Source organism: Eleutherodactylus coqui, chromosome 8 (assembly GCF_035609145.1).
Source record: "Eleutherodactylus coqui strain aEleCoq1 chromosome 8, aEleCoq1.hap1, whole genome shotgun sequence".
Classification (NCBI taxonomy): domain Eukaryota; kingdom Metazoa; phylum Chordata; class Amphibia; order Anura; family Eleutherodactylidae; genus Eleutherodactylus; species Eleutherodactylus coqui.
In genome coordinates this window covers 14,125,800-14,144,757 of record NC_089844.1, presented here as the reverse complement: position 1 = coordinate 14,144,757, position 18,958 = coordinate 14,125,800, and the positions used below count along the sequence as shown (strand labels likewise).

Below are 18,958 nucleotides of genomic sequence, written 5' to 3'. Positions count from 1 at the left end.
TCAAACAGTTTTTTAGCCCTGTGTGTGACAGGCATTGGCTGATCTGTTGATACCCATTCGACAGGCCCTGTTGAGTTTAAATGGTGTGACGGCACATTTTTGTTAAGCTTTGAACAAAGGGATGGAGATGGCGTGCTGGCACCATCCTCGTGCACATTGGACTTGTCACAGTCTTCCCTGATTTAATGCTCTGTTTATGCCTTAATATTAAAACTTCAGGTCAGAACAATGAGTTTTCATACTCCACGTAGAAACTTTTATTCTGGAGTCTTAAGATAGAGAACGCAAATGTCGGATCCTCGTTTCTCATTTCCATAGAACAAAACAATAAAACAATAACTTTGGAAACATAGATTGCAACTTGCCTCCGAGCGGTTATCCATTTTAAAATGGGGGGATTTTTTTTTTTTTTCGAGAAAAAGTCTTATTAGGAGAGAGGAAAGATTATTTTGCTTTGATCATTTGTTCGAAGTGATTATTTCTACAGTGGATTTGCTTATAAGCTCCTACAAAAAAAAAGGTTCGGTCTATTTGCAGGCGTTAAGAATCGCTTAGACTTTTTAAAAAATGACAAGAATAATTCGAAATTGCATTCTAGCCCGGAAAAGATGATTTACAAATAAATGCAAACACATGAATAAGAAGCTACGTGGGAATGATGTGTAGGGATTGTGTTGGGAAAGTTGGCACCGAGCGCTCGGATGTAATTATTTCACCACTATACCAGATCAATCCGCGCTCTGAATGGCTTTTAGTTATTTCTTGACTCACATGATTCTGTTAAACGTTTTCGGTTTTACTCTTAAAGAACCCTTTAAATGGCGCCGTAGTTTTTGGGGATTTGGGGGTTGGGGGTCCATGTTTTGGTTTCACATTTGACTAAATGACTATGCTGTCATGATCAGATGTCTTTGGTTCTCCAGTTGTGCTTGCATTGTATTATGTATTAAATACAGCTAATCCAAAAAAATGTTGACTGTAGTGCCACCTGACCGATCTTACATATGGTGCAACATACCTACCCCCAATTGTAGCTTCTTTGTCCTATAAGGGATATAGAATCCACCTGCCAATGACTCCTAAAAGCTACAATTAGTTCCATACCACCAAGCGGAAATAGTCAAAGATCATGACAAGAGCCACATGGTACTTGGATGCCCAAGCCTGCCGCTCGACGCTCTAGCAGATTCCTTTTTTTCCTTGACACTGTCATAATTATTTGTGGGTTGTTCTTTTTCTTCTCAAAGTAGTACAAATGTTCGACCCCTTCCACTGTTTTAACCTACAGACCCCATTAGCAGAGGAGGTCTACAAAGACAGATGTGGAGCATCCTCTGCACATCTTGGAGAGTTAACATAAAACAGTGTCGCCTGTCCTCCCTCTCCTTGGCTTGAGATCGGTCCTGTTACATAATTAGTCAAGTTGAAAAAAGACATATGTCCATCAAGTTCAACTGGGGAAGGGTAAAGATGAACCCTCTAAGTGATAACATGGTAGCGATAGGATGCAGGTAATGGGGCCAAACGAGACTTTTTACTGATCTACTTCTCATACTTTAAGACCTTTGTAGTAACATTTGGATGATCTAACGGAAGATAGTTTTTGTTATTATGCTTTTATTATGCTGTATGCAATATAATATTACTCAATACCATCTATATGAGTGGCTGATACACCGTTATGGCTTTTGGTTAGTTACCTGAATCGACTTCTTCGGGATACTACCCTAGGACTTCCCTATCGGCCAACTTTCTCCATATTGCTACTGTAGTTGTAATCTAGCTTGTAGTTGGGTGTGTGTTTGACTAATGTTCGGCTGTTTGAATCATTCCTTGTTTTTTTCCCTTGCTTAAAAAAGGAGGACTTATATTACACATTGACAGAGATGAGCAGGACCTATCCCTTCTACCAGAGCGACACCCAAATATTTGTAGGAGGAAAGACTCCCGCAATAGTAGGTCTTTTTCCTGGTGTACTGTTGTCTCGATTTCTTATGCACAATCGCCTTCTGTTATGACATGTCTTTTTAAATGTTTGCCTTGGTTATCATAACTGTTTTAAATCTTTTTGTAATTAGAGCTAAGAGATTGACATCCCCAAGGAAGCATTAATTGTTGGATCATGTCAGTATCTGTCTCCCAATCTATAAATACATGCACTGCGATTTTTAACCGTCTCTGTAGCAAGAAGGGAATTTTTTTTTTTTGCATTTCTCTTCCAAGGAAAGACCAGCCAGTATCAATGATAAAACCCCTCGATGCAAGCTGTGAGATCATTACATACCATAACTCATGAATGGGGGCCGGCCCATAGAACAGCATACAAGTGTATTGGCCCCATATGTTTGTAATAATTTCTGCTGTTCCGAGTCCTCTACAGCATTTTATGTCATACTTCAAACATCATTTTTTTTCAATTCCGTATAAAATCAAAGCGATACAATGAAAAAAAAAAAGTTGGGATAGAATTTTTTTGGAATAAGCAAATACGATCATCAAAAACCATGAATCTAGATCACGGGCTTAACGACTAAGAAAAGCCTCTTTTCTGGTAATTGGTGGTGAGACTCGTATATTTGTAAGCAGATGATGTAACTTATTCTCCAACTAATTTATTTAAAAAAAAAAATTTCAAAAACAATTATAAAATTACAATGATAGGAAAAAAAAAGCGCAGTTACTGTATTTGTGTTCTGTTCAACAATCAACATGCAGGGAAACAAAACAATCCGATGCAAAAAAAAAAAAATCATCATTCATCTACATTATAATTGCTTCTTTTCCACATCTACGGGGTGGTTAATTAAAATTGTGATTAAATGTGGTCTCGCTGCCTAAGATGTCTTGCCCAAAACAGGTGGTACGGAATTTAAAAGTAAAAAAAATGTAATTAGCATTGGAAATTGAGAAATTGCCTGTAAGAATCAGTGTTAATTTCAGTCAGTGATGAGGTAATTTATAAATGAATTCAGCAGAGGATGGGAAGTAAAAAATGCACAACCGACACTCTGCCCCTCCTTGGCATTCCCAGCATGCAGGTGAAGATGTTTGCAAAATATTGAGGTAATTTGAAAATAATTCCACACATTCTGAGTCTAAATTGAGACGACCTAGGTTCTCCTCCCTTATAAAAAACGCCCCGTGGCACGTATTATATGTGGGCCCAATACCATGGATACAATTTGTGCTCAAAAACTGTTGCCAATGGCTTCATGTGGCTGTAATTAGTCCTTTCAAGGCACCAACAAACTGTGCAGCGCTGTACAAAATTAATATTTTTATATGCAAATTAGTTCCGGCCCCCAAGGAGCCGGCAATACGATCCGCCTACAAATCTACCTCTCAAATAATACTTAATGTAGACTTAGAGTAGAGGAGAAATCCGGAAAGCTAATTATTTAGAAAAAACTTCTTCGTGAGGCTCTGAGTCCTCAGTAATAACGGTCATCGGCCCCTTACTAGTAGTCATACACTCGAGCCAGGCTAACACAATGCCTTTTTGTTTTAATGCTTTTTCAGACCATGCACCAAAATGTTAGGAGTCTGATTCATGGGGCTACAAGTCCCTTCCAGGTCATGGGTCCTCGGGCTCTGCTCTAACACCCAAATGGTCAGTTCTCACTGTGGGAAACCGATATAGATATGAGGGAAGGGTACGCTCCAAGGTCATAGACTAGCCAAATTCTTATAAATGTAGCAGCCACGTTCATTAAACGTTCATTATATGGTATGAAATGGTCTCACACTTTGACAGGGGCGGAAATAAATTTTTCTAAAAAATTTGTAATTATTTGCATCGAGGTCTATGTATATAAAAAGTTCATTTTTACAAGTTCTCTATTCTGGGGATATATTTTCATTAATTGCTTTCTGCGACCTCTTTCTGACCGTGAATATCGTCCATGCATTGATTTTCTGTCTCTGTGAGTTTATGTATTAGTGAAGAAATGTTCTGTTTTACATCCATTCATTTGGTACTAATTATACCTGATATATGGCATACAGTGTTTTTTTTTTTAACCATCTTCATCATCAGAGTGGAAAATGTTTGTGTGACATCACTGCATGGCATCTCTGTATGACATCATTCATTTGCTTGTTGTGTCATTCATTTGTGCATAAGCATTTACTGATCTCAGGGTTTTAAAAAAAAAATCAAGACTGACAGTGTAGCAGAGGTAATAAACGAGGCGAAGCATTAATATTGTGTTCTTGGCTTGGCCATAAAAATTTGTTTAAGTCAGCAGGTTGGTCGTGTGGCACAACTGGACATTGCTTCATATTGTAAGCAATGCCATGTCTCACGGCGATCTAATCTCATCTGCCTCATCAATATGTTGGGCAGAGCTGCTAGAGAAATTTAAATTTGACATATTCTTATTTACTGCTACAAGGCTTGATGACATCATAAGTATCGAGTGCATTTATTGGTCAGATTTTAGATTGATAACCTGCAGCAGATTCCAAAAATGGCCCCGTACTCTCATGGGCTTCCTAAAAGATTTAATGCCACCATTAGTTTCCAAAAAGGTTTAGGCTTGCAATAAAGGTACAGTACCACTTTTACATTTCAAAAAGGTCCAGCACATCATTAGTATCCAAAAAAGTCCAGTTTCATCATTGATTTCCAAAAAGATCAAAGATCATCATTAGTCAACGGAAAGTTTTGCCATTATATTTGGTTTTCAAAAAGATCCAATACCATCATTCCACATTCCACGAAGGAACAGTGCCTTCTTCGTTTTCCTGAAGTTTTAGTATTAATATTGGCTGCCAAGAAGGTCCAGTACCAATACTGACTTTCAAAAAAGGTTCAAAGCCATCATTAATTTAAAAAAAAAGTTCAGTTTCATCATTGATTCACAAAAAGGTCAAGTACCCATCATTGGCTTCCAGAAACTTTTAGGATTATATTTGATTTCCAAAAACATCCAATACCATCATTAGCTTTCAAAAACGTTACAGCACCATCCTGGGCTTACAAAGTAGTCGAGCAACACCATTACCTTCCACAAGTCATCATTAGTTTTAAAAAAATGTTATAACATTTCCGTTGGTTTCCAGAATAAGTCAAGCTTCATCACTAGCTTTTAAAATGGTCCAAAATCATCATAAGCTTCTAAAAAGTTTTACTATTATTACAGATTTCAAAAAAAAGTCTAGTACCATTGCTGGCTTCCAAAAAAAAGGTCCAGGTCCATCATTGCCTCCCTGAAAGGTCCAGTACCAATACTGATTTCCAGAAGTTTTTAGCACTATTATTAATTTAGAAGAAGGTCCAGCACCATCATTGCTTTCCCAAAAAGGTGCAATACCATCATTGGCTACTAAAATAATCATTCGCTTAAAAAAGTTCTGTCACTTCTATTGGTTCTCCAAGTAGGTCAGGCAAAATCATTAGCTTTGGAAAAGGACCAAAATCATCATTAATTTCTAAAAAGTTTTGGTACTATTACTGGTTTCCAAAAAAGTCTAGTACCATAGCTGGCTTCCAAAAAAAAGGTCCAGTAACATCACGGATTTCCAGAAATCTTTAGTATTACTATGGATTTTCAAGAAGGTCCAATGCAGTTACTGGCATCCAAAAAAAAGGCCCATGGCTTTCATTGGCTTCCAAAAATCTTCATTAGTTAAAGAAAAAAAGTTTTAGCATCTCCATTGTTTTCCAAAATCGGTCAAGCACCATCATTCATTTTTAAAAAAACGTCTAAAATCATAATTGGCTTTTTAAGAAGTTTTAGTATTATTCATTAAAAAAATGCAGGATTCCAAAAAGAGGCCTGGGCCCATCAGAGCCTTGGAAAAAGGTCCAGTACCGTCATCGATTTCTAGACATTTTTAGTATTATTATTGGTTTCCGAGAAGGTCGAATACAACTTCTGGCTTCCAAAAAAGTGCAGTACCACCATTGACTTCCAAAAAAATTCAACACCATCAACAACTTCCCAGTAGACCAGACTGGTTCCAAAGTGTGAGGTTACATTTGTTGATTTGGAGGCAAATATTCCTGATCCAACAGCAGAGTCTAGTCTTCCACTAAAGTTTTGCTTTTTTAGAGAGCAACTAAAAATGGTAAATTTTTGATTTGAGGAAAGAGTATTTTGCCTGTATTTGCTTAGCATTTGTAGCATATTAATGACTAAGGGCTCCTCTGGTTGATAATCTATAAGAGTGCGGTTAAGGACTAATGTACAGGTACTTACAGGGAGAAGTCAAATAATTCTTTGAATGGCGGGGTGGGGAGGGGGATTGAGGAGGCTGGTCCTTGAAGATAAATAGACAACCTTTCTGAGAAGCCATAACACCGTAGTTATTTATTTATCTTAAGACACCGAGGTTACTTGAAGGAAGAGCAGTCCTGTCTACGACTAGGAAAATGACCCAGGAGACAGATTTCCAGTTCGAAAACAATTCCTAATATCTGGGAAATGCTCTGTTTGTTTATGCGGACATAATGCTGGTTTGTCCGCCTGGGAACTGAGGCAAATGGGAGAAGTATGCATGGATTTCACAGGTAACAGGATTACGTGGGCACATAATTGATCCATTTGGAGGAGAGGGGAAAAAAATGACACCGCTCTCGAAGATGTCTCGGCTTTAGAGATAGGAGTTTATGGCACAGGCATCTGTAAATTCAAAAAGAATCAATATGTCAATTTTATTAAAGCGCCGGACCAGCTGGACATTAAAGGAACATAAAAAAAAACTATATTCGGCTGTACTTACAGCTGTCCTGCATCGCTCATTACAAAGGCTTAGGTTTGTGTTAAAATGTGGCGTCTTTGTTCCCTGCTAGTACATCTGTGGAGTCAAAAGCAAAAGGTGCAATCTACAAGACGCCAAAAATGGATGTAAATCACCAACGTTAAGGCGCAGTTTAGACATAACATGGCGCGGTCATTAAGCCATGCCAGGTCCCATTGGTGGTCAGGGTGACGGGCATCTCTCTTTCTCCTTTACCCATCCCTGACAGCAATCCATATCTCTATTTCTGGATGTTTTTGTTTTTCAAAAACATCAGCTTTTACACAAAGATCCGTTGACGTATCAGCTTCTAATGCGAGTTTCTCACTTCAAGGTGGCGAAGAAGATGAACTTACATCTCAATGCCTTCTGTATGTGCATTGAAGGGAAAAAAAAAGGCCTTTGATATAGGACCTTTAATGTTCGGCATAGTGCACAGCTGATCTTGGGGGAGTGCAGATAGGATGTGTATCAAGCTTGTTAAAAGCTGATGTAACGCCACTCAAATGAAAGCGCAATTTACCATCAACCTACAGATACGGACAATTATCGCAGGTTGCTTTAACCAGTTTGTGACGGCCCATAGACAAGAAGGGCGCTTTCACATAGCCGGATTATTCGGATGTTGCTGGATAGGCTGTTCCGGAATTACGCACCTAAACTTACACGTCTCAGTGCGGATTTTGAGGCAGAATTGCTGGCGGAATTCTGCCATTTTCAGTTCAGCATCAAAATCCAGTTATCACGCTGGTGTTTAGGGGGAGCAGAGGTAGCAGCTGTACCGAACCCTGGTGTTTAGGGGGTGCAGAGGTAGCAGCCGTACCGAACCCTGGTGTTTAGGGGGTGCAGAGGTCGCAGCTGTACCGAACCCTGGTGTTTAGGGGGTGCAGAGGTAGCTGCTGTACCGAACCCTGGTGTTTAGGGGGTGCAGAGGTAGCAGCTGTACTGAACCCTGGTGTTTAAGGGGTGTAGAGGTAGCTGCCATACCGAACCCTGATTTTTAGGGGGTGCAGAGGTAGCTGCCATAACGAACCCAGATGTTTAGGGGGTGCAGAGGTAGCAGCCATACCGAACCCTGGTGTTTAGGGGGTGTAGAGGTAGCAGCCATACCGAACCCTGGTGTTTAGGGGGTGTAGAAGTAGAAGCCATACCGAACCCTGATGTTTAGGGGGTGCAGAGGTAGCAGCCGTATTGAACCCCGGTGTTTAGGGGGTGTAGAGGAAGCAGCCGTACCGAATCCCGGTGTTTAGGGGGTGTAGAGGATGCAGTGGTACTGGACCCCGGTGTTTAGGGGGTGTAGAGGAAGCAGCCGCATCGAACCCCGGTGTTTAGGGGGTGTAGAGGAAGCAGCCGTACCGAACCCCGGTGTTTAGGGGGTGTAGAGGAAGCAGCCGTACCGAACCCCGGTGTTTAGGGGGTGTAGAGGAAGCAGTGGTACTGGACTCTGGTGTTTAGGGGGTGCAGAGGAAGGAGTTGTATTGAGCCCTTGTGCGGTATCTTAGGTCCACATGGCGGTTGGGGGCTCGCTACAGCTTTCATCCTGCACTTATATGTGATGTGTTCTGAGCTGAACTTGTGAGAAGTCTGGCTAGTTGTGCAGAGCAGATCCCCCTTCTGATTTAGCCGCCTATAGACAGTCTCCAGTGGTTAGCGGGAGGGAATACAAAATACAGATTGCACATACCACAGGAATGAGAAATGCCACTCTGGGCACATCCGCCAGGGTGCTGGGTTTCGCAGTACAAACACGGAGAGCGTTCACATGTTCTGCGCTCTCCTCTGACAATGTGGTTGGCCACATATTCAGCCCCTTGTACTCAATAAGCCTCGTCCCATTATTTTTAGGATGCTGGTAAAATCGTAACCAACAGGAAGGCGAAAAGTCCGTGAAATCCAACAGTTTGTTTTACATTTGCCCCCAATTACTGCGCCCCAGGGGCATCTAACAGGATAATATAATCATAATAGAGGGGACATTTCCGCATATTTCTTACATAGTTTTGGCTTCAATTACTCAACATTTTCAAGATTTCTGCTTGCTGTCAGTGAATGGGAATATTCTCCATAAATCCTGTGGCTTAAGCCCTGACATTCCTCCCAGCGGAGGGTTCGCTGCAGTTTTCTCCAGTCCAGGCAATCTTCTGTCAACTGCTACATTTTACATGATGTACGGATACATTGTAGCAACAGGGGAGACATTAGTGCCGCAGCCGCTCCTGTATGTAGCTGAGGCTGATTGATACGGACGAGCGCGATACTGATCTCAGTAACTCGGACCGATATCGCACTTGTCGTCCCGCAATTTTTTAATGCGAGTTCAATGCGTTTTTCATGAAGAATGCATTACAGCCAATCGCTGCACTTGTGATTTTCACGTACATGAAAGACGCGCGTCTAAATCGCAAGCTGATCCGATGGTAAAAAAATAACATGGCACTCACGTGAAATTTGCATTTACATACGAGGGCAATGTGATTGATTTTTTTTCTTGCTCCCATCGGGCATAATGAGTGATTCCAGCACAAAATTGCTCAAAAATCGGATTCGCTGCGAGAGAAAAATCTCCCATGCAAATGAACCCATATAAACGAGTTCTGTTCACGGCGATGTTTGTACGGCTCGAAACACGCAGGAATCACAAGGGACAATCGCCCATGTGGAGACACTTTAATGTTCACATGGCGTATTATGGCACGCATTCCGCACCAAGATACGCCCCAAAATCCTCCTATGTGGCCCCCTGTTTTGAAATGGTAAACCGCGTCCCTTCTTGACGAGGCATTTTTTCCTGGCGCACATTTAAAATCCACGCCATGCGTGAGAGCGAAGCGACGCGACTTCTCTTTTTGGTTTTCGGATTTTGGCTTTGCAATCAGTGGGACTTCACAATACACATCGCCACGTATTCTGGCGCGCATCTGTGCCGAAAAACCGAGCGTTCACAGGGACGTATTTTGACTTGCATTCTTTCTCCCCATCGAATATGCTGTGCGATCGGACTCTGAGGCCGCGCTTACACGTCCGATAGCGAGTTACACTCCGACGGCCCATCCTTGTGCAGCGCGATATACGAGAAAGTCTTATTCCCGCGTTTGAATCGCACGAAAATAGGACTTCAGCTTTTCCATCTCGCCCGATCTAAGCAAGAGGAAGAACGTGCATGCAAATTAACCCATTGGAAACAATGACTCACTGCATAACAGAAATTGCGCAATTTTCTCAGCCCTGTAAATACGGCTAAGAATCTGCAACAAAAATCAGCAGGAGCAAAAACCGCGCTAAATGGCGCCATTTTTATCACAGATTTGGTGTGCGGAAATGCTGCGCATTTGCCGCAGATTTCAACCTTTGCGTCACGGAGCAGAGCGAATATTGCGCGCTACGGTGTTAGTTTTGCAAAGGTGAATGTGCAGTGCAAATCCGAAGCATAAATTGACATTCTGCGGATTTTACATCTGCGCCACGTGTCAACTTCTGGGCAGATTTCTTACAGATTTTTCCGCAGCGTTCAGATGAAATTTGTGTAACTCAAAACCGCGGCTTCCGTAAACGCTGCGCATTTTCTATGCATTAGAAAATCGGAACGGTCACAACGTTCCCTAATAAGGATATAGTATATGCTGCTATTCACTGACAGCAAACAGATTTATGAAAAAGAAGAGGAATTGACTTTTCATCATCTCATCGCACATTTTCGAAGAGTTATTTGCTGTATTGACTGCTCCCATAATGCACCACTGCTGCCTATTAAAGTAAGGCCGGGTGCGCACTTCCCGTGTCCCCAGCTTTCCACCCAACAGTATTGAGCGCAGTTCGCCAGACGTTCACCTTTCCGCGTGTTATTTGATACACAGATGGCGAGCACATTGACACGCATGTCCTAATTCCTGTCCGTGATGCAGGCGCGAACGGGACATGCGATGAGTGTTTTCAGGCGGTCCGCAGAAAAAAACTCGTCCTGCCTCATGGAGGAGAAAATGTTCCGTATTCCGGACATTTTTTCACATCCGACACGCAGATTAAAAAAAACGCTTCTGCATCGGAGGTCTTGTAGGAACTATTAAACGCGCCCATTTACTGACACAACATGGATGCAGCGCAATTTTTTGTGCCTGCTGATCTGTGTCTTCTGAGTGGATGCCATTGCCGCCCGGCGTAGGATCCCTAATCTGCTGCTCCCGTCCCCCACGGACTGACATCAGCTGTCGGCTGAGCAGGTGCTCCTGTGTAAACAATGGCGCCCAGTATACGTTCCGCCGCGCGCCCAAAAGAGCAGCGTGATTAAGAATCCTGTACAGTTTTGAATGGAAACGGATGGGCGCCTTAGCAGAACATAATTACCCCATTCTAACATCCGCAGTTCGCCGCCGCGGCCCGAAGTTGAGGAACAGCAGAAATTAATAATATATAATAGCATCGTTCTCGTAATTTATAAATGAAATAACGCAGAAAGCGGATTCTGCTGATTCGCACTTTCTCCCTAATTTTTGAAAGAGATAAAGTGTAGATTATAATTTCGTATCGGGGGGGGCGCTCGCGTTAATAGAGAGGTCTATTATAAGATGGCTTGAAGTTTTGGCTGAGAGGAACGAGAGGAGGAGACGCCCCAGAAGGAACCTGCAAGTCACATTATAGATGACGGTAAAGAGCGGCCATTGTAATAAAACCATCCAGCGGAATGATCGATTAGCCGTCTGCAGTTCCCTCTCGCCGTCTACCTGCGCTCCATACTGCGGATGCCAGATCCGATATATACTGTCTAGTGATGGTATACAAGGGGGCTGGTGTGAATATTGGGCATCCTCTCTTCCGGTTGGATATCTTTAGACTGTCGTGTCTAATAGTAGAATATCTATATGGATGTAGTGGAGCTGAAGATGTTGTGTTAACCCTTCGTACACTTAGTGTATAGATCGTTCTAGGAGTTAGGATTCTCCCATAATACATCAGGATGGACCGGCTCTCCTGCATCTGCTGAACTCAGCTCTGCTACATTTAAGATTAGTCCTCTAAATAGTACAATTTGACTCAACTGGTTTCCGGTAGCGGACGAGTTATGGACCCCCATGTGAAGTCATTATCCCTGCTCCACTACTGCCATATAGTATCTAAATAGTGAAGTCAATGTCCCTGGGGCTCTAAAGCAGTGAAGGGGTTAATAGTAATGTAGCTAGTAGTTCAGGACAATGGAACTTGACATGATCTACTCTCAGGTTGCTCTTAGGAATCCAGTCCTTGGAGACTCTAACACAAATGGGGGCCTTGGGCGATTGTCCAACGTCTTACCTGCTATAACTTTCCAGTAGTGAATTATTGATAGTCTATTCTCAGGATAGACCATGAATGGTAGACTTGTCTGTCTCCAGGACCCCTCGCAGATCATCTGTTCTCTGGGCCATTGCGCATGTGCACTGAGCTGTCTGCAGGAAGCCAACAGCTCCATTCTCTCTGCATTGGCCAGACTTGGGATTGCAGGCCAAGTTCTAATTGACATGAATGGTACTTTGACTGTAATACCAAATCTGGCCGTTGCAAAAGAGAACAGAGCTGTTGCTTCCTGCCAAAATCAGAGCAGTGCATGAGCACACTATCTCGGTTGGGGGTCCCACTGATCGGTGGGAGTCCCAGTTGATGGACCCTTGGAGAGCTACTATTGGTGACTTATCCTGAGGATAGGCCATAAATAGTTTACAAATAATGTCATTAACCTATCAGAATGGGTTTTCTTCGGTGTGTGGAAAAAACTCCTGCAAACACGGGTAGAACATACAAACTCCATGCAGATGTTGGCTTTGGTCTAATTCGAACCAAGGACAGCAAAGCCACCACCGAGCCGCCGTGTCTCAATACGAGGCCATATGGGGTCCAAAACACCCCTGAAAACGAGAGGCACGGCTCTGCCACCCCAATACAAGCGTCTCCCAGTCAATCCATCCGTCGTTTTCTCCGATACTTAAGGCTCTCGATACCTTCTCAGTTCACTAGCCTCAAATTGACTGATCCTAATACGCTGAGAGCGGCTCGAGGCCTTCTGAGTGTTCATTAAAACCAACAGGGTTTGCGGTGAAATACTACAATATAAAACGGGATGTACATTAATAAAGTTGTGATATATGTAGAGTGCGCCGCGCATTGATCGCCTCCGTTGTGTAGAAGTATTCCGGCTCCAGTCTAATGGGAGATGAAGTACCATAGGGGAGGGAGGGGGGGGGGGGTGCTTTTAACCCTTGCAGCAGTTTTCCGCACAGCGTGACATACGCATCATCATAACAAAAATGAAAGGGGTGACAAAAATTCTCCCCACAGAAGTGCAATAATTTCTAATTATCCCAGTTGAGCTGCCAGAGGGCCTACTGTAGACAGCAACTTGTTGCAGATCCATCTGTTGAACAGGAGTAAGAGCCGTGCAGAGAATTCCTTGGGGCGGCTTTTTTTTTTATCCCCCAGAAATGTATCACTTGATAAATGACATATTTTTGTCACTTCTGCTTTGCAGCGGTTCTCTCAGAACATGTGAATTTGTTTCTAAGAATGAAATGTCTGCTTATCTTACCAGCAGTGATTTGCCCTTAACTTCGGTTTGATGTACGCTCCTGCTGTTCCTCTCTGTGCAGCCTAGAAAAACTCCACACAAGGTTTTGCTGTCTAGTTTCGGGGGTCTTTTTGGGAGCCCCTCCTGCATTGTCTATGCTGAGATTGTTTGCTCAGTCTTGGTAACTCAATAGTCAATATTGTACATTTGCAAGACCTGATATGCATGGATCTTGGAGCAATTAATAAGAAGGGGAGGGGGTCTGGCAAAATGTGGCCCCTTTCTCCTGGTCCAACTCACACAACCATAATTTCCCTTCGGGGACAGGGAATAGTGAAAAAGCCGGATCCGGCGCTATATCTCATACTGGTGTCTATATAGAAACATCAATGGCATACTTGGATGTGCTACACGATGGGCTCCTGGGGGCCACGGAACATGGAGTTCAATTTTGTGTTTTGACCTACAAGAGATCATAATTGCGCAGGTGAAGCAATAAAAACTCTTGAAGTGGCCTCCTTCTGCTATGATAGGGGCCGATGATTTAGGAAGTCATCTGCAGGAGACTCGGATACCGATCGGTTTCAAGAGTCCCTGGAATGAACACAGGTACAATGAGGCGATCGCGCCAAATTCCAACCCACACGTTCGTGCCATCATTTGCATTGTGTTCCGATCGGGTCGCGCTCTTACTAGTAATGTGTGTTGCATCTGCAGTAAATGATGGTGTCGGCCCTGGACTGCACTGACGGACGGCTCCATGTATCGTTGCAGAAGGAGCCACTCGCTTTCCTTACTTCAGTCATAGCGGCGGTGTTCCATAGAGGAAGGCCTTCACATCTGCGATAGAGGGTGCCAACTTCTTGAGGTCTCCCTATTCTTTAACAGGAAATTGGGGGATGAAACCCTTTCTGGATGATGGCATACATAAGGCTGTATAATAATGCATCATGCGGCTATAATGGGGCCTTCCCTTCCCAATTTCCTATGGGCTCTGTAAGCCTGACGGCGCTTGTCATAATCCCAAACAAATGAGGGTCAATATGGCCCTAAAGAGTTTGGGAAGGGGTTCACAAGTTCTATGAGGTTGAGCTATAGTGACTTTTCCAAGGGTCCCATCCTATCTATTGCCTATCTCTAGAACCCCACATCCAGGAAGCTGAAGCCCCACTAGTCTAGATTTCCATTCACCCATTCACCCTTTCCATCCCAGGGTTCCTTCTGGGACATCGAAAACGGCCTTCAGACAGAACCATAGACTTAGATGAGTCAGGCAGAGTTGCCAACTTTGAGCAGGTTTCTGTTTGTTTGTGATTTCCTTCCTTGCTACATTTTGATACATTTGTATACATCGGATGATACTCTTCTGATCTCACTGACCTGAATGATTGTTCTCTTCACACCCGGAGTCTGCTTCGCGTCTTCCGTTTAATGCACTTGACACCGCTCGGCGCTCCTGATAAAACTAATTCATTAATTGAATGGTTATTGATTTCACATGAAAAAAAGTCCATATTATTTAATAAGACGGATCTGCAGGCTGGCAGCGAGCGCGCTTGTTATCAGATGATTTTATTTTATTACCTAGTAGTTTGGCAGGATTAGAACACTACCGGCTCCTCGTTCTTCCACACGCAGTCAGGCTCAGAGCATCAGACGGAGAATCTCAGCACGCTCCGAACGCCGGCCCCACTTCCAGACGTGATTATATCACTATCGCTTAATGATTTCGTATCGCGGGTGAACTGCATCGCCTCGTCACTGCGCGTTCATAGAGATGGGGTGACAAAACTAGAATATCGGTACTGCCTATCAAAACTAGATCAGAATACTGTAGCCGCACTGGAGATGTAGCAGAGCTCAGTTTGTCAGATGCAGCAGAGTTGAGTTTGGCACGTGATACCGTTTTAGCTGGACTTTCCTGCACTCAAAGCAAATATTTAGTTCAGTGCACTTTCTATAGATGATGGCTAAAGAAAATGGTTTATTGGTGCTCTTCTGGCACCTAGATCACATGTCCCACCAGCTCCCCATAGCTATACCCATAGAAGGTCCTGAAGGTGCAGTCACACCTGGGCTCTAAACATTATAATTGGGGGTCGTTACAGATTTTGCAGCTTCTAGGTTTGCCTCTCAAGGGACTGCAGTGAGCTATGACAGTGCACAAACGGTACAGTGCCAAAGAGCTCAATGACACGTTCAGCTCTGCTACATCAGTATTTTTTCTGATCCAATAAAGGCCATTTTACACGGGCAGATAAATTGTTTGGAGTCCACGATCCAGCGAGAATCGAAGCGATTGTCGTTCAGTCGGTGCAATGATCATTTGTCTCGTCTGTCAGTTTATGCATGCAGAAAAAAAACTGAACAATGATCAGCCGTGCAAACAGGCAGTCGTCCATCTATGAACCACTGCCTGTTTACTGGGACGCTCCCCGGCCGCTGCGCCTCCATTCACTGTGTAAGAGCATAGGAGTGACCATCACTGGAACGGCCTGTAGGCCATCTGCATCCAATAGATCTCCCCGAGTAAAAGGGCCCTGCAAAGGTTATTACCCGTTGTGTATATAGCGCTGTACAGAGAATCTATAGGCTGCTGTGCGCACCTTAATCTAATCTCCCTATAGACGGGGGTCAATTCACTGACAAGCCAGGGTGTAGGTGCATCTGAGCAGACTTGGGAGACCATAGAAATCCCATGTAGATGTTACAGCGGGACCCATCAACCATCCAGTGATTCCGCCTGACCATCGGTGGTGATACGTGTGATGCGATAGGTCAGCAGATCTACCTAGGACCTACCTCTTGGCCATTTCCCATAATCCTTTGTACCAACATAAAGCTGTCATAAGTAACACTGATGTAGTCGAGCGCTCTCCGCTCCAGATTTAATGCCCCCCTTCCCTTTTAAATATAATTACATATTTCAAAAGGCAAAGTACTTTCATTTAGGAAATAAAGCGGCTCAGGGATCTATCTCCTTCCAGATTAGTTCACTGTCTTTACAGGATAATATTTCTTAATACCTGCTTCATTTCCATTTTATAAAGAGGCGCGTTACTTCTCCGCAGACTGCCACTTGTCTCTTCCTTATAAGATTACTTACAAGGAAAAGAATTGTTTACACCTGAGAACCATCAAAGAGGCTTCAGAACAATAGTCGGTATATTAGCGGCGGCAATGAGAACTCGGGCGCAATAACGGAGAACTGGCAATACGGTTGTGTGTACCGTGCTGCATAATGAAAGAGGCCTCACTGCCTGGAAGGGCCTACACATGGCCTGTGCCTAGGGCGGCCGACCTGATCTGGCGGGAGCATGGAAAGTCTTTCATTTCATTTCTTTTCATATATACATTAATATTATATGCATTTGTAATGTCTCATTGCTATATGTTCACATTAGGCACATGGGATACAATGGGATTAGGAAAATGAAATGGTTGGAAGGTTACCAATACAGGGCAAATCACAAAAAATGCATAATCCGTTAGGGTCGAAAAGATATACTGTGTAGTACAGCTGGGTTTGTCATTTGGCACAATTGATCTATAGATTTACAAAATGTCCAAAAATTCTGCCATTGTTTTTTGGCTTTTGTTTTTATCACGTTCACCATTCAGGATCGGCGCGATTACGGCGGCGCCGGCTTTATAGAGATTTTATTAGATTTTTTTTTTTACAATTTTTGCACAATAAAATCATGATTTTTAAAGAAAAACCATCGCTGCACCCTAAGACCAACAGAACTTTGTTTTACGGCAGCGCGGCTCTGTGAGGTCTTGTGTTTTGTGGGAAGACTTGCAGTTTTTATTGGTGCCATCTTGAGGTACCTGGGACTTTTGCATTGCTTTTTATTACGTTTATTGGGAAACAAAAGAAAAATAGCAATTCTGGTGTTACTTTTTTGGTTAGTTATAAAAAGTTTTTTTTCTGTATTTTTATTTGCTGGAAAATATGTATTTTTTTAAACTGGATTTTTTTCTTTAGATTAAACTTTATTAAACTTTTTTTTTTTACACTATTTTTAGTCCCCGAAGAGGACTTGAAGATGTGATTGTTGAATCTGTGGGATAGTACACCGCATTACTTATGTAGTGCATTCTACTTAGCCTATGACAGTACCTATCAGACTGTGAGAGGCGGGGCCTAGTAGGCTGAGTTACATGGCAGTCATGGAAGCCTTTGTCAGGCTTCCATCTGCCATGGGAACTCATTTGCAATTGCACTACAGGGTGCCGATAGGTGACAGAAATAGCTCCCTCCTTCTGTCATCGTACATACTGCAGTTGCTATGGATTGGAACATATATAGGGTTAAACTGCTGGGATCTGAGGTTTCTCAATTCCTGTTGGTTAGAGCAGGAGCCGGGCTGTCAGTAGTCAGCCAATTCACCATCTTAAAAATATATCTGCAGGTTTAAAGCCCCTTAGTGAGGCCAGTAAAAAGGCGTCACTAAGGGGTTAATACAAATGTTAAAATGCAGCTGCGACAGGGTAATTTGAAACTGTCTTGAAAGGGTTAATTTAGAAATGATTTCTGCTTTGATACAGACGTAGCAGAGCGGTGTTTGCAGTTTGCCGCAATATTGTGGTATATTTCATTAAAGTTCGTTTTTTTTAATTAGGACTCCTTGTAAATATGGAAAATGCTAAACGACAAACTCAGCTCTGCTACGTCTTCAGCATAAACGATACATACTGGAAAAATAGGTTTTATTCCCTGCATGTATTTCCTCTTTTTCGATCGCTCCCCGTCTTTTATCACTTTCAAGTCTCTGGAAGGATAATTTTGTTCTTGTCGCGTTTTGTCTTCGCTTTGTGCTTTTTAATGTTAAACTGCGCCGCGTCTGCCATCCAGGATAGACTTGTGTGTACGGTAAGGTCACCAATAGCGACTGGCAGAACAATCTGCTGAATCAAGAGGGCGATTGTGAATGGTGCCAGTCAGTCGCAATTAGAGACAGGACCAAGGAAATCCCTAACTAGTGCATCGTTTCGAGCCGGCTTCATACAAATCATCTCACCTGAAACTAATTGTCACAACAGAGATCTTATGCAAATGAGCCCCGGGGTTAGCGTGGGAAAAGAAACATACTGTCGCAAATATAGGTGACCTGCTGAGCAGGGGGTCTGTTGCTGGGGAAATCTTTGTTCGTTGAGTTTAAGGGGGGAAAAAAAGTCCCCATTGTTTAAATTAAAGAGTAAAAAAAAAAAAAACTTTGGACGCGCAGGATATGATTTTACTTCCAAGTCTGGGCAGCCTCCCCCTCCGGCTTCAAAACGCGTGTGAGTCTGGGTATTGACTGTGAGCAATAGACTACGCCATAAGCGACTCCTCCTGTTGTCCTCATTCGGCCAGACCCCTACTTAGCCCCCATGACCCATCCCCACCTGAACCGCACAGCTTCTCTCGGCCGTTACACTCGGCTCAAATGACCTTTGTTATATCACAAGCGCTCAGGATGTGACCCACTTTTTACTACGGCGGGGTTTTATTTACAGCGCTAAATGGACAACATGTCAGATTTACCTCCAGCAGTGAATCAGGAGTAATGACGTCGTCCAAGCAGGTGTGCGGCTCGTGATGTGGTTACTGTATAAGGGAAAAGATACAATGTAACAAATTGTAATTCTATGTACTTATTGGATTGGGAGGTCTGGAAGGGGTTAAACGCATTTAAG

General features: G+C 43.1%; 1 protein-coding gene across 4 annotated transcripts in view; it reads left to right on the top strand.

Moving 5' to 3' along the window:
- The window catches only part of ZEB2 (zinc finger E-box binding homeobox 2), a 162,145-nt gene that overhangs the window by 13,449 nt on the left and 129,738 nt on the right, over nt 1-18,958 (top strand). For 3 of the 4 annotated variants that reach the window (XM_066575180.1, XM_066575182.1, XM_066575179.1), the window contains one exon: nt 1,860-1,955. The exons of the other annotated variant lie outside the window; for it this stretch is intronic. In XM_066575180.1, coding sequence (XP_066431277.1) covers nt 1,860-1,955 — 96 coding nt within the window. The remainder of the gene's footprint in view (nt 1-1,859; nt 1,956-18,958) is intronic. 4 annotated transcript variants of the gene reach the window in all.